General features: G+C 46.4%; 1 protein-coding gene and 1 long non-coding RNA gene across 8 annotated transcripts in view; both read left to right on the top strand.

Moving 5' to 3' along the window:
- kcnab2a (potassium voltage-gated channel subfamily A regulatory beta subunit 2a) overlaps nucleotides 1–24,101 on the top strand; it is an 82,052-nt gene that overhangs the window by 28,452 nt on the left and 29,499 nt on the right. The window contains exons 1-2 of one of the 7 annotated variants that reach the window (XM_076025369.1): nucleotides 4,365–4,453; nucleotides 6,034–6,320. The exons of 3 other annotated variants lie outside the window; for them this stretch is intronic. In XM_076025369.1, the coding sequence (XP_075881484.1) occupies nucleotides 4,430–4,453; nucleotides 6,034–6,320 (311 nt within the window). In that variant the 5' untranslated portion in view covers nucleotides 4,365–4,429. Of the gene's footprint in view, nucleotides 1–4,364; nucleotides 4,454–5,949; nucleotides 6,321–17,570; nucleotides 18,687–24,101 lie in introns of those variants that run through there. 3 more of the 7 variants (XM_076025364.1, XM_076025363.1, XM_076025365.1) reach the window with 3 other exon arrangements.
- On the top strand, nucleotides 266–907 carry LOC142887602 (uncharacterized). Its single transcript, XR_012926555.1, has 2 exons — nucleotides 266–388; nucleotides 464–907. It is a non-coding gene; the product is annotated as an uncharacterized LOC142887602 (long non-coding RNA).

Genomic DNA, 24,101 nt, shown 5'->3' with positions numbered 1-24,101 from the left:
ATGTGATGGCATGCGGTAAATGTCCATTTTAGTTTAAACCGTGGGAAACAAGTGAAAACCCGATACCTGTTGAAAGGTTTTGGATCGTTTTAAGTTAAATTTAGTGCTAAGCTACTGCGTGTGATGTGGGAACTGTATGAGGGTACACTCCTTGCTGCGTTATGGCACACACCGTAAACAAAAACTCACATCTTTTTTTGATGCCTGGAGGTCTCAGGTGTCTTTTCCTCTGGTGGCCCAAGGTTTACTCTTGTGTCGTCTGGTTCTGAGGTTGGTGTTGCTGTTGTCGTCGCCTCTGTCTCGCTCGGTGTTTCTGTTGTCGTCGCCTCTGTCTCGCTCGGTGTTGCTGTTGTCAGTATTGCTGTCGTCGCCTCTGTCTCGCTCGGTGGTGCTGTTGTCGCCTCCGTTTCGCTTGCAAAGCCGCGGTGGCCGTCCTCTTCCTTCGGGCCGAACAAAGTCGCAGAACCGAGGTCGTCGTCCTCTTCCTTCGGTCCGGGCAAAGTGGCAAAGCCCCAGTGGTCGTCCTCTTCCTTCAGGCTGGACAAAGTGGCAAAACCGCGGTCGTCGTCCTCTTCCTCCGAGGCGGACATCTCAAAGCCGAGGTCGTCGGCCTCTTCCTTCGGGCCGGACAAAGTTGGGGATAGCCTCACGGCGTTATCGTCATTAAAGGGGTTATAATATGGCCTGTTCACACGACCCGTTCCACGACGGTCGATCTTTCTGGTGATATACCTAATCTTTGGCTCCATCAATTTGTGCATCACCGAGCTTGGCGAGCGATCAGAGCGACCACAAGAGAAGCTGTTGCGTTGCATGAAGCGGGAACACCAATTATATCCACCCGCACATTCATGTATATTCATCGTCTCAGCAACTACCTGGGCATGGAGACGTAACTGCGACGTTGTTCAAGCACCCACTTTTGAACTTCTTTCTCTAACTGTGGCCATTTGGGTCTTAGCCCGCAACTAACGCGTTTTGCTTGCCCCATTGTTTTTAGAATACCCTCCGCTTTTCGCCAGGCCCTCAAAAGTCTCTGGCTCACCCCAAACTTTCTACTTGTTTGCCGATTGCCGTTTTTGGCTGCATATTTAGCTACTTGCACCTTGAAATCTGCAGGATATGTTTTTCTTGATCTTCTTTTGGATGCCATGTGTGTGTCCAGCCTGTGTTGTTGTTGTTGTTTTCGTCGTTGTCTTCCTCTTCCGCTTCCTCTTCGACCTCTTTTAGAATTCCGGTAGGCTGTACGCCATACGGTGTAATGCTGCCCTCCATCGGCCAAACCAGATACTAGCTAAATTACTCAAATCCTCTCATGCAACCCCGAGGAGTGGAGGAATTTTAACACAGCCCTCCCGAAAGAATCAGACCCCCCCTCCCCAGCTCTAAAACCGTTTTCAAGGAGAAAAACAAAACACCAGACCCAGACAGATCCACAAACAACTTCCGCCTATGACAAGAAGACAATTTACACTTGACCCACAGTCCCTGATTCCCCACACTCACACTAACCATTCACATGCTCACCAATCACTTTTTAAACTACATGCCAGACAGCAATGGCCCAATCCCAGCCTAGTTAAAATAACATTTTCTGCCCCACCGTACTCCTCCATTTTTTTTTTTTTACGGTTTATTGAAGATTGCACAGAATAATAATGCTGGCCTTTCTGCTTCTGATCCCACTACTGTTGCTGCATAGTCTCAAACGTTTCATTACAGATGCCAATACAATACCCCTTACCCATTAGTACATTCAATTCTATACTTTTCTTTAGCTAAGTCCAGTTTACAGAGATCGTCTTTGATTCATTTTGTACAGTCTCTCACCCTCTTTTCTGTCGTTGGCAGGTCGCGCTGATCAGGTCATGTGACCGCCCACCTTCTCAAACTGAATATTTAAGAGAGATCGGAGCTGTCTGTCAAACTTTGCCCTGACGAAGGCCAGTGTGGCCGAAACGCGTTGGCATGTTTTAATGGTTTAGCCAAGTTATATTAAAGGCCTCATAACCAGAGTGTCGCTTCCGGACAAACTTTGGAGAATGTTTGTGACTTTTTCACACTTACAAACCACTTTTTCTATGTGTCCTTTCCGTGTGAGTCTTGAATCCATCCAAAGACCAAGGAACGTGAATTCTTTCTACTTGGCAATCGTACAACAAAATATTTAATGCAGCAAGATCACCCATAATTTTAACTTGAATGGATCTGTTATTAAGAAAATCCTTAATCCAATAAAACGTCCCACCCTTTACAACTGCATCGTGTAGTTTAATTAGTAACCCATCCTTCCACATTGAATCATATGCCTTTTTTAAATATCCAAAAACACAGCAATCACACCTTCTTTATTAATAATAGCTTTTTTTTTATATCTTGATCTAACACTGCAACGGAGTCAATAGTACTCCTTACCAACTCTAAACCTATTTTGATAGCTCACATAGAAACCTGTACTTTCAAGGAAATAAACTGAACTAAACTAACTAACCTATTAGTCACCATTCTTTCCATTAATACAGCTGTTAAAGCTATGGGCCGATAAGATGAAGGGCAAGAGGGATCTTTTCCTGGTTTCACAATATAGTCTGGAAAATACGGTAATTAATTCTTGTTGTGAAGACCTGAGAGAGGATTTGAGTAAATGCCCAACCGCATCCTGGGCTGGCGTCCCTTCATAGGAGGTTCGTCACTCATTTAGTTGCTTTCAAGGGCATGGCAATATTTTATCGTCGTCTGAGGGCTTAATTTGCTGATTGAGTTATAAAAAGCCCTGACTGCTAGGATATGCGTGTAATGAGCTGCTCACTGAACTTTTATCTCGGCGCCTTACACATTTCTCTCCTTTTAAAGTGCAAACCATCCCAGCAGTCGCTCTCCTGTCTGATGGGCAGGTATTGATTGAGCCCCTTCGGTCTGTACGACTATGCGGTGATGGTGCCGTAAATTAAAGTTAGTTTTTCTTTAACTTATAATGTTTAGTTTGTTATGATAAATGATCACCAAATACATCCTCTCATCAGCTGACCATTAGAATGTTGAAAAGTCTAAGTTTGAACAGGTTTGTTTCTGACTGCCCTGTTTCTAAAAGCCAAATTATTATTATATTAGCAATTGCTTTACAGTAAGATGAAGAGCAGATCAGTACACCTGGCTGGTTTCCACGTTAGATGCAAATGTGTTGTACCTTATGCAGCTTATCTCCTTTCCCTTCTTGCACAATTATAGCATTGTTCAGTGCTCAAGTTCTGGCCCCTATTGTTCGGACATCCAGAGCATAGGTTAAATTCCTTTAATATTTCAGGTGGAAAAAACATCAGATTTCTGTTGAAATTTGATGATTGTATAGCAGGGCTTTCAGTGATGACCTTCTCATTCTAGTCAACCATTTCAATGAACTGAGTGTTGTCCGTTGATTAAGGTCACATTGACTTTAAACAACCCCCTCCACACACACACACACACACACACACACACACACACACACACCAGTTTGCATATTTTCTTATTAGAGGCCCATATATTATATGGGCCATATAAAAATAATTTATATGGGCTTATATGCTGCATGCGTTTGTGTTTTTTTTTTTTATTTCTTAAGATGAGTTAACAGGCTTGGCAAACCTCTTCTGGTTATGGCATAAAAATTATCCTCTTAAAGGTATATTGTTGCAGGACTCTAGATTGTTGTCAGATATGGGCAAAAAAAATAGCTGTCTGAGTTTAAAATGCTCAATGTTTTGCTGTTCTTTTTTTTTTTTTTGCTCCAATTATTGTAGCACTTGATTTTAACCCTGTCTAAAGCTACCGAGACGCCGCCTGACGTGCTTTAACTGCTGCGGTTTTCCACAGTGTCCTCAGTTAGAGAGTACCCAAACATGTGTTTGGGTTGTGTGTATATGTATGTGTGTGTTTTATTTTTTTTATTTTTTTCCCTGTGTGTGTGTGTGTGTGTGTGTGTGTGTGTGTGTGTGTGTGTGTGTGTGTGTGTGTGTGTGTTTAGGCGGTGTGTGTTTGTGCGCGCCTCGTGCACTCAGGCCCTCATTACTGTCCGGCTCTCAGTATTCTTTCCTGTGGAACAACAATCAGAGGCTTTTAGCGCAAAAGCTTTGGTGAATAATTCAGGGCTCATATTATTTGCTGCGGTTAGCAGAAACAAGACGGGCCGCTAACGGACATAAATGGATTTCTTCCACCAGATCTCACAGGGAGCGCGGAGGAGGAGAGGTGTTGGCCGCGGCGGTAGAGTGTGGTCCGAGTGATGGGGGGGGAGGCTGGAGGGGGTGGAGGGAAAGGGATGCACTCTCTCTTACTCAATAATTGGTTTAGACGTTTCCTAGTAGGACACTCCCACTTTGGGTGGACCCACTCCGCTGCTGTCTGCAGTGTGTGTTTATAAGAGCTGTCGGGCACCCCGCAATCCTCGCTCATGAGCCGACCCCCAAGAAATCGGGTGAGTTTTGCGGATGGATCTGAAATACATGGCCGCGTCGGGAGTGTTGAGGAGTAATGTTGAGCGTGTGCAGATGCATGCCGCCTAGCTTGGCCTGCCTTCATTCATGCCGGCATTTCATTTCTCGGTCGGAACCTGCTGCCTTTTTGAAAGATTTGAGTTTTACTGGAAAGTCAGTCCGTGGATCCCAAATATGTGTTTCTTGATTGTTTAAGCATGGCTGCAGCATGGTCTGTCGACTTAACATGCATATTTGGCTTTGTTAAATGTTAGAATGAGATGTAGATGTGTTTTGAGGAAATAAAAGTTTGCTGTTTGTAGTAAACTAGAGTAATTGTTCTCAGTGTGCTAGTTGTTGGTTTTGTCTTTAGACAGAAGGACGCGTTTAGTGGATGTGTTACTTACACATATCAATAGATTGCAAACTTAAATAAGCAGGGATAACTTGGTTCAAAGTGAGCCTCTCTGACTCTGTCTATGTAAAGTAGTCCAGTTTTTTAGGGTTTACTTCATTTATGTTTTATTATCTTTTAAATTTGTCTTCCAAATGCAAAAAAATAATAATCAATGTGTGGAGATGGTAGAGACAGTATAATGTGATTATACTAAAAGCATATAAGCAAGTATTTTTTTTGCTTTTTTCAGCCACCATAACCATCGCTTCACTTTCATTCAGAAATATGATTTTCATTCATTTTTTGGAATTGCCTTTTTTTTTTTTTTTTCCCCCGCAGAAGCCACGTTCAGAGTGAACACATATTAAAATAGACATGTCTTGGCTGCACACCGTCCTCACCCCGTGACCCAGAGTGCAGGATCAGTGGTGACTCAAGACAGACGGATGCACTAAAATAGCGCTTGAAAGTTGCACCTGTGTTGTTAAGGTCGAGACTCCGCTGCCCTCTGTTGATTCTTTCTAGTGCCGCGCCGTGCGGATGCCTTGAGGAAATGAGACCAAGCGTTTTTTTTGGGAAACTTTCTTATTTGAGGCCCCTCGAACCCTCCGGAAGCTGTAGCAGTGGCTCACAGTCACATGGCCGTTTGGTATCAGCTGTTTTGCGTCCCGCGGCGGGACAGTTCGTGTCCACTGCTCTCACAAAACTTTTGTCGTCTTGCCCGCTGCATGTTTGAATGCGCCCCCCCCCTCCCCACCGCCAGCCGGCCTGTTTGCAGGACGCATGCACCACCTGCACCTTGACCACCATCAGGTCTGCCTGTAACCCTGCCTTTGTGATCCTGCCGGGGGAGGGGGCTGCTGCCGTCCACCTTGTGGCGACTCTGATTACAGAACGCTCGGTCCAGTGCATCCCTGAGTAGCCGAGCTGTTTTGTCTTTTTTGTTTTTTTCCTCTCCCTCCTTCCTTTTGTTATGGGGGCCAGGTGCTATTTAAGGAGGTTGCCGTGTCCTGCCGAAGCGCCTCATTCTGTCCACGTCCCTACTTTGCACGGGTCGCCTCGGCACCGACGGGGAGGGCGGGGTCGGGGGAGGGTGGGGGCATGTTCGCGGGGGGCTACGCCAGCGGCCCCCACGGGGCTCTGGGCGCGCGCCAACCCAGTCACTGTCCTCCTGAAAACCTGCAGATCCCCAAACCGGCAGCGCCGAGCGGCGGCGTTCGGAAGAGTAGCAGCAGCGGCAGCGGCAAGATGCTCTCGATGACGTACAGCGAGAGCATCCGGAGCGGCATCAACCGCTACCACTCTGACCAGGGGCTCAATCAGCCGCCGGCCCGGCCCCCCGACCAGGCCGAGCTGCAGAGGCTCCGCGAGCAGAGGGTTGTGGCTCAGATTAAGAACATGGAGGACTTCCTGAAGATGAACGGCCTGGCGCTGGAGGAGTGTGTGTCCTATCAGACAGGCATGAAGTACAGGTAAGAGGTTAGCCGGAGCGGGACGCCGGCTGCCCCCAAGAGCGGCACGCAGGGCTGAGAGGCGGCAGGTGAGGGGAGGTGAGGGGGACCAGATCCCTCCAGGTTTTCTAAGCTGTAGCATTCGTGACAAACGGAGGCATTAAATAATGTCTTCACTTGTTCTTTGCTGCTTGAATTCAAGCTGAAGAAGAAGAGGATGGTTTTTTTTTTAGAAACATATGCGTTTCTGTCCTGCTTTAACTACATATAATAATTCTTGAAATCTCTTGAAATCTGTTACTACAGCGCGGTGGTCTTCTGGTCAGGCGGCGCCCGCCTGAAGGCGGTGTGGGGCTCAGGCTTTATTTTAATCATCTAGGTCGCCGGCACATTTCCCCCAGTCAACAGGAAGGACAGTCTGCTCCGTAAGGAGTTACCTGGCCCCTTAAAGTCCCCCTGCAGAATATTTGTTTCCCCGTTTCTCCTTGAGCCGGCAGCCAGGCAGCCTTCCTTCTTGGCCGCACGCGTTTCTTTCTCCAGTGTGAACTTCCAGAGCCCGTTAGATGTTGTTGGTGTTTTATTGGTTTTATTTTCATGTTTTAATTCTCTTGTTGCCTGTGTTGGCCCTCGCCAAGAGCTGGTGACTTTTAGTGTTAGATAACTGGGATACACAGCAACCCATTGGCTGTTAACCAGTGATAGAAGGTGAGTGGATGGATGCTGATGATGCAGGTTGTTTTTACTCAAAGGTTTAAATTTGGTGTTTTTGTGAACATGGTACAACTAAGCTGAAACAATAAGGTCTTTACAACAAAATGTTGTTTCTTTTAAAAAAATATTTTGTATTTTTATTTATTTGTTTCAGTAAGCCACTGGTAGGCTATTATCTAGCAATCTGTAATGACGCATCAATTTTTTTTTTTTTTTTTTTTAATATTGAAATACTTTCAATTTAACATTGCACTTACAGTGTTTTTGCTCAATTTCTAAAAGGTTATGAGAAGAGAGCAAACGTGGTTTGTTGTTGATATTGTGTTGAACTGCCTAAACGCAGATAAGCAAATAAGGCATCTTGCTGTCTGAAGGATTCATCTCCTGGCGCTGCTCAGCAGCTGTGCGATGGCTAATTAGAGCCGCTAAACTAGCGTTATTATTGTTGCCGGAATGGATACATTGCATCAGTCGGAGGCATGACGGCTGGTGTTTTCCAGCGTGATCAGTGACTGGAACCGGGGGGGGGGTTGACTGCTGTCACTTTGAGGGCTGCCACTATGTTTTACTGCCGTACGCGGGCAGTGTTGTATGTCACCAGCTTGTTATCTAGAGCATAGTTTCCTCTGCTCTTGCTCAAAGATCAGTCGCCTACCCGTGACGGGATATTAGGTGCGACTTTGCATATGCTCATCAAGACAGGGAGGGTAATATTGCAAAGGATATGTGAATTTCTCTCCTTAGAAAACAGCAAAGAAACCAGTTTTGAATCTTAGTGTAACTTTTTTTTTTTTCTTCCTGTTGAAGCGTTACAGTCATTACATTACATCACAGTCGGCAAACAGGAATATGTGCTGACAAAGTAATGTAGTATTAGTTGAAGTGATAACACTCACCGGTTACCGCATTTGTTACAATGTTCAGTTGCTCTTTAACACAAGCAGCCAATCGGATGACCCCAACTAAATGCATTCAGGAATGTAGACGTGGTGCAGACGACTTACAGGAGTTCAAAGTGAGCGTCTGAATTTGGTAGAAAGGTGATTGAAGTGACTTTGAACGTGGTGAACATGGTGGTTGGTGCCTGATGGTCTGTTCTGACTTTTCCTGGCAAGCTGCTGATCTACTGGGATTTTCAGACTGGTCCAACCATCTCTTGTGAATGGGCAGACTGGTTGGAGACCGCAGAAAGACAGTAGTGTATAGGAGCCAGTTTACATTAAGGCTGACAGGAAGCTCTGCGTCTTGGGTTTAAGTTTTACTGTTTATGCCCAGAGGGGGTTTATAGATTTCTGGAGTGACTTGACGCTAATGGACGTGGTAATGACTTCCATTGGGCATTTGTGTACAACATGGAAAGCCTCTCTAAAAGCTGCTATATGTGAAAACTCAAGGATCATTTGAATGTCTGTGTCTGTCTTTTTAGTTGTAATGATGACTTTATTTTAAATCCAAACTGAAATACCAGTGCTTTTTTAAATTTTTTAATTATTTTTTTTAATTATACATCTACTATTAAGTCTGACACACACATTTCAATATGTTCACACGCTCACATGCAACACATTTCATTTCGCACGCTGAGAAGTGATTAAACCTGCCGCACAGTAATCTAGGAATGGAAGACAGTAATCTTAGGATGTGACCACTAGGGGTCAGTAAAGCATTATAAACAAACTCACACGGACTCAATATAAGAAAATAAAAGATTCGCTTAGAAAAAATAAAATATAAAATCAACACACCAAGAACATAAAAAACATTTTTATTTTTTATTTATTTTTTTTTTTACGGTATTTACCTCTCTGTATTTGCATTATGCACATTAAAAATTCGTTTGTTGTTGTTGTTGTTGTTGTTGTTTTTAAAGAATTTCGTACTCATTCATTTTAACCTTAATTTGGTCTGACAGAGATTAAGAACCAATACAAGCCACATTAACTCCAGTGCCAGGTTCAGGGTTCATTGATTGTTGGCAGTGCCTTCCCTTAAAAGTCTTGAACTCGTATTAACAGCGAATCTCCACAAGGTGGTGCAGCTGATCTACCTCAGCAGATCAGCTTCCAGCAAGCCTCTGAAGCTTCCCACTGCATTCAAATCCAGCTAGTACAAGAGTGCGTGATTCTGAGCGCTGGAACATCTTGATAAAACAAATGATTTTTTTTTTTTTTTTTTTTACCAGTGTCTGTTGAGTACGTCGCAAACTAGAACCTGGACTCAGGATCACATGTGAGCTTGCGTCGTCACCTGCTGGCAGCTGCAGGGATGTTTTGTTTACTGTGTTTTATTTGTGTGTTGGTAATGTTACAAAGTCCGCATCTGTCAATCCTGCCCGAAAAAAAACAAAACAAAACAAAAAAACCCCTTGTGTGGCCACTTTAAAACAGTAATTTATTCATTCATATATTTATTTAATTCCTCATGTAAATAAAAATGAATTTCCCTCAGTCTCAGCAGCAGTGCAGCCTTCGTGTCAGCCGGGCAGCTGTGACGTTTTTCTCCAGGCAATCCCCGACTGCGGAACTATATTTAGCCTCTGATTTGTGTCCAAACATGTAGATACCGCCACGCGGCGGGCGGCTGCTGAACCCGCGTTTTGTCTGCCCTCTTATCTCCGTCCCGCTGCTTCGCAGTGTCGCTCTTTTAAATATCGCCCGGCGTCGTGTGTCGTTGAGGGACCGTGTTGCCTGTTGTGTGGCGCGTCGGCTTCAGTTTCCGGTGGTCACATCTCCGGTTCCTCGTGGAGCTATCTCTGGCTGGCCCAGTTGGACAGCTTGTCAAAATGTTCAAGTCAGAAATACTGTGTGGGCACAAGAGGCAGAGATGCATCGGACTGAGCCGTGCTGGCGCGTTGTTGTTTTTGTTGTGGTGGTTCATCGCACTGTTTTATTTGTATGGCTGCCAGTGTGGGCGCCTACATTCAGCGTGTGGCTATGATTTTGGCAACACACATGTTCATATTCAATCTCTTTATCAGTCGTCTTAGCCTTATTTCTTCTTTATTTTTTTGTTGCATTTTTTGTTGCATTTTTTTTTTTTTTTTAGATATTACGTTATCACTAATATCACTACTTGTTATATATTGGTTCAAAAAAAGTGTTTCATCTACATCAATTAATAATTTAGACTTTTCTTGCACTGTTTTCCTCAGTCTTGATTTCACCAGAAACAAATATCTGAAAATTACTGGCGTTTTTCCTTAGACTGACTGCTGATGTTTTTTATGGTTCACACCTGCTTTTTGACTTGCTTGCTTTGCTTTATTTGTCATTTTTATCATTTGTTTGATACTGCTGGCAGAAAAGGAGCTGCTCTGTGTGCAATGCCCGGGGAGAAAGAGGTGGATGGCCCTTCGCTGTCCCCCTTTTACACACTCTGACTGTTGGGTTGCGCCATTGTCACATTGGATCCCATAAACTAGATCGCAAAAAGCATACAACACATATATCCAGAACTGTCAGGTTTCATGATCTTAAAGCAGAAGTTTGTCAGTTTTGTTTAGCTAGTTCTCCCGAAGCTACGTGTTTTTTTTGTTTTTGTTTTTGTTTTGTTTTTTTGCATTTTTATTCCCCGCAGTTCCCATTGAGCCACCATGTGTGCTGCACCACATTAAAGATCCAACATTATGCCCATTTTCAGATGTTAGTTTTTTTCAATTCCTGTCCCCAGTGGAGCAGATTTGTACAATTAATTATTGATTGATTTAATTAGATCTACAGAAAGCAGTAAGCAGCATGTACAGGCACACGTGCACTCACTTACACATCACATTTAAAATGCGAACTTCAAATAAGAAAACATATTTTACAAGTATTTGAAATGTAAATGAATATCTGGTGGGCGAAAAAATAGGTCCAGCTAGCATCCCAGCCTGGCGTTAAGGTGTCAAGTCCTTCTGTCGTCAGACTGGGCCACCCGCTGGAAGGCCTGAACCTTGACCCCGTGGAAAGTCGCGGTCATGGATTTACTAACAGCAGTCTGATGGCATTACAGCATCCCTTGTCTATATAGTGGAACCTGCTAGAGGCCATTCAGGGACAGAGAATCAGCGAGCAAGAAATAAATAGCCATCTGTTCTATAAGCTTGGTTGAGCCTCATCTATTCTCCACTTACATTGGCAACATCAAAAGCCTGCGCACACGTCACTATCTATTGACGTAGTTTGTTGGGGTTTCTGTAGGTTACCACAAAATTACATTTTTTTCTTTAAATGAAATGTCTCCAGTCAGTTTGGTGTCTCGCAGTCCGCTCCTCATATCTTTGGACACTACAATATAATTGGAAGGTAGTTTCATTTAGAGGAACATTGCCAGCCTGTAGAAGCTTAATATTGCATGTGCACGACAGCTGCTTCACTCCGTTTTAACTCTGAAATTGTGCAACTAGCATGAAGCTTTCAGCGGCAGCAACCTGGCGAAACTGGCAGGGACAAATCTCATTGGTCTGTTTGAGTCTGATAAATAGAATAAGAGTCTTTTATGTCAAATCCATTTGCCAAATGCTTTCTTTGGACTCTCCGCCATGATAATATGCGAGATAAATCAGGGAGGTTTTGGAATTATTCCATGTTTATTTTACTTTTTGTGAACATATTTTAATATTTTATTGTAAAAAAATATCTGCGAACTCAATTTAGTTTATTTTTATTTAAGATTGTTAAAAAAAAATATATTACAGTGATCTTTCGACCATTTGACAAAGATTTAAGTCAAAACTCCTACATTCATATGCAAACTAAAACAGAATTTCACTGAAATTTCCTACCGGGGAAAATAATTGAAAGGTTTTATTCAAAAGAGCCAAGGGCAGCTCGACTGTGACTCCATTCTCTTTTCAAAAGCAATTTTAGCCTTCTTCATTAACACCGTACCCGAGGCCTGAAAGAAGGAATTTCAGCCACATTTAACAATCTTCACACAATATCAACTATACTGTAGGTCACTGAATTCAAGGGCTTACCTTGGAAGCGTGTGCAGAAATTCTGCGCTGCTCTGGTGAAAGATAGCGCATTCATTTCTGATATAAAGGAAACCAGGAGCCTCAAGAGCGAGCTGCAATTTCTTCACCATTGAAACATCTCAAATCAACAACATTTTCCCCTGGCCGCGTTTTCTTCAGGTTGACCTCAGGTATGATGGATGTGCACTGGGAGGTATGAGGATCATTTGTTGACCGGGCCAGATTATTGTGATTCCTCCCATCACTCTCTGCTGCGAAAGAGCAGAGTGAGGCTGTGTATTCGGCCACATTTTATTTCTAAGCGGATTTGCCAAAATCCTGCCGCACCTGACATCACCCTTCTTCTTTTTTTGTTTTTGGAATCGGCATGATAGTTATTAAAACATACGTCTAACCTTCATTTCATGTTTTGTCGCAAAACAGCGTGTCATGATAATCAGCATGACATTTGAAAATAAATGTAAAATAAAAACAAAGCATTTTTTTTTTTTCCGTCTCTTCGTCAAAAACCAAAAAACAAGTCGAGAGCGATGCCATTATGTAAGAGCAGGGCTTTCCTGTCCCCTGCTTTAGAATTTCTCAGCTCTCCTGCTCTGTTTGATGCGTTAGTGGGGACAGCTGAAACGACAACTCCTCCTGAGCCCTGCTCTCTGCTGGGAATCTGTCAGCTTCACTGGAGAGTTAAGAAGCGCAGCACTCCCCGCACACAGATGTGACCTGTGTCTTTACCCCCATTCCTCTGTTTCCTCAGGAATTCCCGGAACCACGGGGACAATATTAAACCTTAGCAAGGAAGAAAATACAACAGCCTGTGTGCAACATAGATGTATATGTACGTATATATTGTATTTATGTGCACATATTATAAACAGGTGTTTTTTTTTTTTCCTGATGAGATGTTCATCATTATGCAAACAGTGCAGCCTCTGGATGCACTGAGGTGAAAAGCATTAGCACTTGTGTCAATCAGTGCTGTCAGTCTGTCTGACCCCACATCACTTTCCATCATGCCTTCCACCCACCCCCGCTATACATCCAAAGAGAAACAACCTCCTCACCAGAGTGTCTTTGAACTGGACTGTTCACATGGCCCTTTATCGAACATCTAATGAAATGAACAACTATTGTGCAAAATTGAAATCGGCGGATGTGCCATTTTATAGCTGGTCTACCTCAAAAGGTGTTTCCCAAAGCAGCACTTCGGTGCTAAATTCTTTACATTTTAGGTGAACAATTGCATGTCGAGCGAGATTCATGACGATTCAAATGTACATATGTGGATCTGCACTCAAAGCAGTCCTCAAATTGAATCCGCAACGGTTGGACACTTGACACCGTCAATGCGCATCACGTTGGCGATGCAGTGGAAGTAGCATAATGGCTAGCTGCACTCGCCAGCATGCTTCAAGCCTCAGCAGCATGCCTAAATCAGGCGTAGACATTATGTGCATTTGCTTTATCTATGCAGCCAGCCGGCCAGCCAGTTAGCCAGTCAGCCGACCGAACATCTCAAGCAGAGCAGAGTGGATTGCTGTTTCTTGGAAATCTCCACCGTTGCTTCACGGGCGCGGCGTATGCTGGAAAACGCACGAAGAGATTGACCCGAGTGGACGCGATTTGCAGCTGCGTGGGCGTCGCGGGCCGATCCTTGCGCGGGAGCGTTATGTGGAAACGGAAGGTGAGGAGGTTCCGGCGCTTGGAGACATTAAAGCCCAGTTAAATTGCCCGTTTCAAAGGGGAGCTCTCTCGGAGGGTCACCTCCGTGGTCCCTCGCCGAGGTCTCGGAGAGCCGGCGCCTCTTAAACCAAGCCCAGATGGACGAGGCTGCGCGCGCCCTCCCAGTGTGCCAATCTCAGCTTGACGGAAGTATCCCTCAACGCCCGCCCCCTCCGCCTCCCCCAGCAGCCCTTGAGAGCAAATCAGTGTAATGACCGAAAAGATTCACACTCTTTGCGGTGACAAAATGTCAAATTTTGGAACCCCCTCCCCCCACTCACCCCTCCACTCCCTCCTCCTCGGCGTCTGAGGGCATTATTTGCATGAACTCTCAGCTCGCCGTGCAGCCCACTCCACAATCTGCCTATTTTTGGAGCGACGTGACGAAGGACAGGACTCCTGTAGGCTCCGCCGCAGCACCTCGCTCGCCGCCCTCTCCGCGCCGGCGTTGATTACCGGCGCCAAGTTTCCGCCTGGGAGCGCTCCGCTGCGGACCGAAAAAACGGGCTACTGAGGTTTCATTACTGCAGCCGCGCCATGGATTGCCAATGTGTCGAAGCGCCGAGAGTATAAAAGCAATCGCTTGATCTGCGTCTTGGTGCAATTCGTAGCCGTCGCCCCTCTGAGGGTTTTTCGGTAAAACGCTGCGATTGTGATTCCTTGTGTTGATATTTTTTTTTTCTGCAGTGGGCGCCGGCGATATTTGTGAATAAATAGTGGCTCCGCTCTGTAGTCGTGACCACGGTAACACACGTGCTGCTTGTATACCTCCGTTTTTTTTCTCTCCTCCTCCTCCTCCTCCTTCCTATCCTCCCACGCACACATTACGCCGCGTTCGCTCACAGTGATTGAGTGTCTGAGGGGGATTTTTAGCAGCTCCCTAGATTTTTTGGATAACCACAAATCAGGCACTTAATCAATGCAAAGAGGGCTGAAACCGTTCTCGCCTTGAGGGGTGGATGGAGGGTTGGGTGGGGGGAGGGAGGAGGAGGAAGGAGATGGATTTTTCTTTTCTCCAGCCCCTGAGGTTTTTCTCTGTATTTGTTTTCTCGGCCCGCATTAATACGGACTTCATTTCTATTACAAGCGGCTGGCGTAGGTTGGGTCAAGCAGAACGTGAGTCACTCCCGCCGCGTGCAAGAACCCGGACGCAGTGTCGCTAATTAGCAATTTAACAGTGGCACTCGGAGGCATTGTGTAAAAAGATCACGTTTTTTCTTATTTTTAGTTCCGCGTCCTTTTTACGAGTGATTCCACGGACGCGCTCCGCCCCCGCTAACAACGAACGGAGGCTCATTCCACATTTGCTCCGCAGGACCCTGATGGATGACCGGAGAGAATCTTGCCGCGCAGGCCGCTATTCGCTCAGTCACTGCTTGCACATAAATAAAAGAAAAAGAGAGGGAGAGAGAGAGAGATTCTGATTCAAGAGCTCGTAAGACGGAGCGAGACGATGCGCTCGCTTGGCCCGACTTTGACTCCGGGTTCGCCGGCGGGCCCGCTGGGTAGCGTGTTCGTGCACGTGTAATCTCCAGTAATGAAATACAAACAGACGCGATTTACGCCACGCAATTGAACTGTCCCGCCGCCGCCGGTGGTGGTGGTGTTGGTGGTGGTACGGATGGCGTGCGCGCTAGTGTGCAGACATGAAAGAGTGGCGGCAGGGCCTCCATCGGCAGTCGCTCGTCAGCCTCAGTGTTGCCGTTCGAGCGGCAGGGTGTCAATCATCGCCAGCTATTGCCTTTCATTTCATTTGCTCCAGTTGAAAGAAAACACAAACAGCCGTCGACATGATAACTGACAGTCTGTCTGATTTGATTTATGCAAATGTGTTGCTTTTTCTGGCCCGGCATCGCCTGCGTTCTGTTGAGGGGTACTTCCCCCGTCACCAGGTGTCGCCACGTGGACATTTCCTCTTTTGACATTTTACAGGACGCACAAAAAAAACAAAAAAAAAACCCAATAGATTATAAATACAGCCCGGCGCTGCGTCGATATAAAACTGGCCGCTCCATCGATTCATTAAACTGATGGATGGCGAGTGCGTCGGGCGATGCTCGGCTCTATTGATCGCCGGGGGGGAGCCGATAAATGGCTGGGTTTGCAAATAAGCAGACGGCAAACAAACGACTGAAATGGCAGCAATGTCGCGCCCTCAAAAAGGTGTGTGTGGTGGTGGTGGTGGGGGGGGGGGTCGGCATTGATCAACGCGGGATGATTTTCACCTCATCGCCCAATCAGGTGTGATTCTTTTTCTTTTTTTTTTTTTTTTCTTTCTTTTTCTTCCCTCCAGCTTACAAACCCCTGTGTGCGCAGCCGGAGCTCCCGTCTCTCTGGCCTCCTCCTCCCGCTGCACAGCGCTGTCGCCCGTGTCACGACTCCCGGGGGGGTTGGGAGGTGGGGGGGGGGGGGGGGGGGGGACTCAGCCTCACGTTTCCAGAGCTGTGGCGGCGAGCGCGCCGACTGACTGTGTGCTCCAGTGGTGGTGGTGGGGTGCCGGGTCAGACTCGCACGCTCAACTGCTCCGTCACAGTGAGACGGCGGAGCAGCATTAATCCCTGAATGTATTTCCAAAGCCAAACCCCCCCCCCTCCCCTCTTTGCTGTTGTTTTGTCGTGTCATGTCACTGCTACCAGGTTTGATTATTATTATTTATTTTATTTTTTTAGTGCGACATCTCGCTTTTCTGAGGTTCGGCTTGGTCTTCATGGGAGGACAGACCTCTGGAAAGGGTCGTTGCAAGTGTCCCTACCCTACACACACACACACACACACGCGCGCGCGTACACAGTGTGAAATTTAAATCAGATTTCCGACAAATTAAAGCACCTCTCGGCTCCCTCTGGCTTCTATTTCCGTCCGGGCGGGGAGCAAAAGGTCGCAATTCCAAGAATAGTGTCGTCAGTTAGCAACAGCCTGTTTGTGGGGATTCCTTTGATGGAAGTCGCCTCTTCCAACCCCCCCCCCCTCCCCCTCGACCTCTCCACCAACCCCCACCCCGCCTGCACACGTCCACTCCCGTCGGCGTCTCTTTTAATTATCTCTTTTGGCACACTAGCTGGGCCCCCTCAGATAAGCGGCGGTATTGTGTTACTGAAAGCATGTGTCTCGTCCATTATCTCCTCAATCTGCAACCACTGTCACGCCGAGTTGAAATTACCGCCGTGTTTACTTTCAACCCCCCCACCCGCCCCGCCGAGGCCGTTATCGCGTTCGGTCCGGCTCACCTGAGCCCGAGCGTTGTTATTGCTCGTCCTATCGGCTTGTATCGGCCGCCGTGGCCGGCGTCTTTCAATAACCCCCCCCCCTCCCAAAAAAAAAAAAAAACGTTCGGGAACGCGTTCAGACACGCGCGTGCCAAACTCGATCATCCCTTCCCCACGCGAGATGAATAGGCGGCGCCTCCGCCTCGTCTGCGACGGCCGCTCCCCGGACATATATTGTTGCGGATGAAGTTACATAATGAATCTTTAATGGCCAAGTCGGATGAACCCGCGTGTGAGAGTCCAATTTTCTGTGACCACAGGGTAATGTCCCGGGTCCTGAGCGAAGGCAGTGTCCTGAGTCCTACAAGCTTTTTCTCTTTTTTCTCTGGGACAGAATGAAACCGTCTTCACGCTGACTCCAGGGCTGTGCGGCCACAAAGACGGGGCACAAACAAACCACACTTCCGTCTCTTAAGTGCCGCCGCGAACGCCAGTTTCAATGCGCTGCTTTCTGAATATTCCTCTCCTCTCTTCATAGCTTCTCTTAGCACATCCCTCCCACCTCTCTCTCTCTCTCTCTCTCTCTCTCTCTCTCTCTCTCTCTCTCTCTCTCCCGCTCGCCCTCCCTCCCTCCCTCCCTCCCTCCTCTCATGCGCTCCGCGCTGCTCTACGCGGCGCACAAGCCACTGGGATGCAAGTTTAATCCAGGCTACGGTCACACGGCTGAGAAGTGAATTGCGAGCTTGCCCTTTTTTTTGTGTAGTAGCGTTGACTGGAACGGTCGCAAGCCTCCGAAGGCGGACGCAGAGTACGGGGGTAGGAAGGGAAATCCAACTGGAGCTGGCGTCCGTCCGCCTTGTTGCCTTCTTTTTGCGCCGATCTGCGTGTTTTGCCACTCTTAAAGCTTGGCAGCGAGAGGTGTTATCTCCAGCGCTGAGCCCGGCTTTGGAAGGAAAAGAAGGAAATTACAAGCCTCTAAATCTGTCCGTCAATCTCTGATCACTCGCTGATTGGAAGGAGGCAGCCCGAGGACTCCGGGAGAAAATTGGACGGGAGAATTTCTACACATGTTGCATTTTTGGGACTCTGGATTTTGAAAGATTTCCATTTTTTCCTTTTTAAATCGTAGCCCTTTTATTGGACTTGTGTTTTATCAATGTGAGCGGCCGCTGTTGCATTTATATTTCTCTCACCCGTTCTGCCATGCTTTTGATTTTGGAGCACCTTAAAGAGGATTTTGTCCTCGTCCAGTCATTGTTTTTTTGCTATTTGAATACCTTCTGACCTGCCGCCTCCGTTCTGCGCCTCTTGATTTGTTTGTTTGTTTGTTTTGCGTCTCATCAGAACATTGCGATCCGCTCAGTGACCGGGCAGTGATTCCTCACGGAGGCGGAGTGTGGGTGAAGCTGGATTCAGTGTAGTTGCTTCCTACAGGCTGAAGTGTGTCACGCTCTCTTGAGGAACCCTCATCCATCCCCACCTCTGGGACTTTGTTCTGCCCGACTAAACCAAAAGGAGAGTTTTTGTTGTTGTTTTTTAATCGAGAGGGTCCGCCGTCAGGACAGCTGGCCGAGAAGCCAGGATGCAAGTGTCGTTGGTGTGCACGGACCACCGTGGGGGGGTGAGTCGCAACACCGAGGACCGGCTAAACCGACAGAATGCCAACAGCCCCAACACAGGCACCCGCAGCAAGTTCAGAGCCGTGGCAATGGTGGCTCGCAGTCTGGGGCAACTCTCTGTGCAGAGTGTGCCGTCCTCCAGTGAGCAAAGCATGAAGACTGGCATGAAGTATAGGTAGGGCTCTCTGAAAATTCTACTGGTTCACCCCCGAAACCTTCACACCTCCGAAGAATATTTCGCATGATCCATGAACTGCAAAGCTTGAGTTGATTTTTCATTTGTTTGTTTATTTTTTGCTGCACTGCATCTAGAATAATAGTCCAATTATTCCCTCCAATATGTCATACACATCAGTGAATCCTGCCTGTTTGCACTTTTGGTTTTTAAAGTGCACCATTCTAACCACAGTTATTTACACCCTGACTGCCGCAAAAGAGATTAGGTAAATAATTAAAAGAAGAATTAATAAATTATCTAAACGGTCCTGAACACCGAAATTACTTGATGGAAAAGACATTTTTTGATTACGGGGACTCGGTGGCCGGTGAGGTCTAATCCGCTCTGCGCAGGAGTGACAAAATAAGCACTGCAAAGTACAGTAAGCTGCATTTGTTCGGCTTCAATAGAGACTTTAATTAATATTCTCCCAGATTAATCTGTGGGATCCTAAACAACCATTATCATATAGCCACGTGTTTATTTGTTCATTACAGACTCTCCCACGGCTTTGGAGTTGAGTTTTTCCTGGTTTGACTTGCTTCATAATCTGGGGTTGTTATTATCACTGTAAATCCTTCATGTAAAGCAAGAGCAAACATATTTGAGACATCTTGCTCTTTTTTTAAAACTGACAGTCAGGTTCAGTATCAGGAAAATGTCCATCTGTTCACTCACATACATACAGAAACAAGCACCTGCGTAGTGGAAGCACATAATCAAAGACTGTCTGTGCTTTAGTGGCACTACCATGGTGGGTTTTTCTCTAGTACGAATCTCAACAGGTATGAGAATAGGATTTTTTTTTCTGCACCAAAACCTATATTCAGCAATTTTGTGGCAGTTTACTTGCATTTGTGTAAAATGCAAATGCCCTCTGTCTGGTGAATTATTCAAATTATTTCAGCCTTGACACGGGGGCTGAAGAGGGAGCAGATTATGAAGTGTAATATCTCCAAAATGCATATTGAAGCACCGAGGCTGGAGCGCTCAATAGCAAATGGAACAAGTGAAGAGGAACACAAAATCTGGAGGCAGCGCTGGGGAGAAAATTAGTTCACATTAACTTCTCAGTGTGGCAAGGTGCAGTACATTGTGATCTGCGGCGAGCTGGCTATTACTGTTACATATCTCCTTTGTACGACAGCCTCCATTCATCCGGTCAGGAATGACTTTTTCAATCAGAGCCCCGCTCTCTGCGTATTTGCCCAACTGTCGATCAGCTGCCCGCCAAAGGTTCTTGTTGAACATGGAGTATCGATTAAATATGAGCCGCTTTTCGCTGGAAATTTATGATTCCGTAGTTCCGTTTATGTCGGCCTTTACTCTTTGATTACCATGAAAAAAATGGTCGGTTTTGTCATCACATGCTAGTGTTTGTAAGCGATGTTAGAAAATTGGAAATTATCCATGCATTTTATTTTGTACTTTATGTTAAACGTCGAGCCTCTTGAGTCATATTTTAACAACGGCTGTTTGTTTGCAATGTAACAGCTAATATTTGGATGCAAATTCGCTCTTTGCAATTCGTGCCTAAGTCAACTTGTTGACGGACGCCGCTCAGATCCGTCATCGATTAACGGGGGCGGGGGGGGGTGGAAGACATTAGGCGTCCGCGGCGCCCGCCGCTGTCTGAAGGCACGCTGATCGCCTTTTCATCCAGTTCAGCCAGCGGCAACTTGCCATGCAAGTCCACACTGTCATTATTGAGGCTGATGATATTGAATGAGTAAAACCATTTTCAGCTCAGGGGTCCAGGGGCTGTGGTTGTGCCTCGTGCGGCCTCCGGTCCCGCGCGGCCACACACACAGCGGCACAGCAGACTCATGTGTTTTGCGCGTCTGATGTAAACTGAAGGTAACGCCGGCCTTCAACGCAGCGTGACTCCCGGAGATGTGCGCCGCTCTTCTCTCCGGCCGTGCCGAGATGTAAACGAAATATAAGGGGACGAAACCGGAGTGAGGCACAAGGAGAGCTGGATGGGAGGAGGAGCGGGGTCACTTTCTGTGCAGGCGTGGAGCCCAGGAGGAAGTACAGTAGGCAAGGGTGATCCGTGCTCTTGTCACTGCGTATCTTTCAAACGCGCCTGGCAGACTCGCAGGGAGGAAGCCTCGTGAGTTTCTGAGCCCGCCGTGATCTTTTTTTTTTTTTTTCTCTCTCTTCCCTCCCCCTTTTTCTCGACTTTATTTTGACAGTTAAAGACGTCGGCGGGTTTCGTAAGACTCCCTCTGATGAATGTGGCCGGGGCTTATCCATTCGACAAAACTTTTCCGCGTTGATCCGCGGGATTCGGATCAGCCTTGTTTTGCATATTCAGTCCCCACCGGTGCTTTGAGCGGCAGCGCCATCATTTCTGCTGCCTCCGAGCGAGGGCGAAGCCTTTTGTTGGAGGTAGGCCTCGCCCCAGCAAGGCCAAGGTTGCCCATCAATATAGAGTTCTCCCTCTTAAAAAAAAAAAAACATTTCGTGACATTGCACCGAGCGGCTAGGATTGTCGAGCCTTGACTGGTGAAAAGCAGCAGCACCTCCGAGGAATGATTAAACGTCTCCGGTCAGGGCTGAATTAATGGCGCACGTGGAATGGCTTATAATTATGTAAAGCAGTCTGGCTCAGGCAGGCAGGAGGAATATCGGGGAGATTGGGAAGGCACACAGGCAGGTGGAGAGTCAGTGCCGTAAAGCCTCTTGCCTTTCACTCTCCGGGTTATCAGCGCTCAGGCAACAAACCCAAGTGTCCCGAGGGAGCACTTCACTCATTTCAAAATCAGGTTCATTCGCTCAGGTGTAGCGAATTAATTGCCTCAAAGTGACGACAGAGATTTAGCGGCTCGCCTCCGCAAATGCCTCCGGCCAAATGGCAACTTGACATCGATGTACACGCGGTCGCACTTACTGCCGATCTTTGGCTCATATTATTGGCTTTGGTCCGTGAAAGTCCTGGAAAAAAAATTGGGCTAGGTCACTGTATGTCAAGCTGACAGAGCCGCTTGAGGCTTGCAATATTTACCATTTGAAACATGGTTACATAAGGAAGGGGTGTCGGAATAAACTCTGTATGTGAAAATGGAATTTGTACACGCAGGAATTTGTAATATGTGGTTGTTTGGTTTGCTTTCTGTCAACAAAAGCAAACAAATGAAGCCAACAACAGCAGTTGCAAACTGATGTTTTAAAGCGTCAGTATCGGTTGCACAATTTCACCATTAGTGCCCCGCCAGCTATAAGAGATCACCGTCGAGTGTTCAACACAGCATTTGTGCTTGAGCAGGAGTCTTTATTTGGCATGCCAGCACTTTACACTTCAGCCATGTTGCACTCAGTAGATTTTACTGCAGTGGTCATGTAAATCAGAGCTGACTCACGCCCCCGCCGCGCCCCCTCCTCCCCCACCCACCGTCCCCTGGTGTAAATCTACAAGTAAACTTGGCTCGGCCCCCGAGCCTGTCAGTAGGATTCCTTACATCTTTGGAGGTCCACTTTTAGTTGCAAAGTTGACAGTGAGTCACAGCCACAGTAAATAGCTGTTGGCAGTGTTGTGTAAGCGGATGGCATTTAAATCCCACCATTGTGATGTATCATTATTGAAGGAGGAGAAGAAAATGCTCCCAGGGAAAACAAAACGCTGTCTCACCAATTCTCTGTCCATTTGGCCAACCTTGAAGCAACCCTTGGAACAGATGGAAAAAAAAATCTTCCAAATCGTGCTATGGGGGTGATATTTCTTTTAATTTGTTTTTTTAAATTTTCCTCTAAAACTGTGGAAACATTTTTTGTTGTTGTTGTTTTTCGGTTTATTGCCGGGGTGCTTTAATAATACGTTGTACCGGCCTTTGTTTTTAACATCCTTTGAACAAATGCAAGTGCTTGCATCGCTAAACCTCGGGTGACAAAAGACGTGGGCGTAAGATATGGGGCGTTGTTCAGTTTTAGTGTTCGTGTGGGTGCTAGCTGGGACGTTTTTCAGCCTATTCTCTCCGTTCAGGGAGCCGCTTCTTCCACCGCCGCCACTCCCCCCCCCCCCTTGGAAACGTGAATCTCAAGTAGACCGCGGTGGTAGCTGAGCAGATCGTAATCGCGGTGCTACTCTCCGGGCCGCTCTGTAAATACCATTACTCATCCGTAGCTTTGATTTCAGGCCACCGCAGCCACTTAGGTAGCTTCGTTCACCATCTGTTTGCTCAGGGCGCATAGAGGCAAATGACCAGAAATGGTTCATTTCGTGATGTAGGGTGGAGTCGTGTTTCCACAGAGGGTTTGTGTTGGGTTGTTTTGTTTTGTTTTGCCCATGTTACTCTCAGCTTGTCTGCAAAAGAGACACACTTGGGTTATGTTGAAGGAGATAATGCAGACAGCTGTGCTTTCTTTGCCTGACTGATGGTGTAATCGGTGTGTGCGGGCGTGCGTGTGTGTTTGTTGTGTCGCAGCGCTCATACTTGCACCACTTATTTCCCATCCAGCGTGCAATATTTTAGCTACTCTGTAACTGCTCTAAATCTGCTGTACAGTTACAAAAAGACCAACTAATTTGTCGAATATCCTTCCAATCTTTTTTTTTGCTTTTACTTACTTGGGAACTCGTCATAGTGTGCCTTCCAATCCATTTCCGCTTCCATTAATAGTCCCTCATTACTGCTCGCGTCGCTGTGAATCCGCTTTTTGTCGACGTCACTCTCAATAAACGTACCCGCAACGTATTGCGTGTGTTTGTTTTCCTCGCCGCTGTAAGCGTTTCACCAGCGTGTTACGTAAACGATCAGATGGTGATTGAGCACAAGTCGCCGTGAGACCGCGTGCAGCAGTGGGAGGGCCAGAGCTCCACCTCTGCTTCAGAAAACACCACAGCAGAAGCCTCCGGGGAAAAATCCATCCCGCCCCACAGCGTCAAGCTTAGTGTTGTGTGTTGTAAATATTTAACCTCAACATTACTTTAATTAAACAGATGGCGGCAGTTTGCTGCGAAATGAACGCAGTTCCCGTTGCAGCCAGCTGTTCTGTAGCGATTCAAGCGAGCCTCGCCTTGTGCTTTTCTTTGGTTCAAAAAAGGGAAAAAGGACGAATTGTCCCATTTTTTTTGTTGGAACTGCAGCAACTAAATATTTCCACGGAAAGTCGTGTAAACGCTTTTCCCTCATTCATTATTTGGTGCCAGATATTCGAAAATGTTTCATACCCAAAAATATTAGTCATGAACTATTTTGATTTAGAGAAAAGAATTTGACCTTGTTTTTAATGGCACGTGAGTTAACACAATGAACCAATGATATAAATAATGATTTGAATATCATTAAATTGACAAATTTGTTCTTTTTTGCTATATTCTGTCTGTCTTCTTTTAGTACACAAACCTCATGTACTTGTAAACCTTAGTAAGAA

The sequence above is a fragment of the Nelusetta ayraudi genome, unplaced genomic scaffold, assembly GCF_046127955.1.
Source record: "Nelusetta ayraudi isolate G7.1 ecotype Tasmania unplaced genomic scaffold, CSIRO-AGI_Nayr_v1 ptg000017l, whole genome shotgun sequence".
Taxonomy (NCBI): Eukaryota; Metazoa; Chordata; class Actinopteri; order Tetraodontiformes; family Monacanthidae; genus Nelusetta; species Nelusetta ayraudi.
Note: the sequence above shows the minus strand (reverse complement) of the source record. Positions and strands in the feature narration are given on the sequence as shown.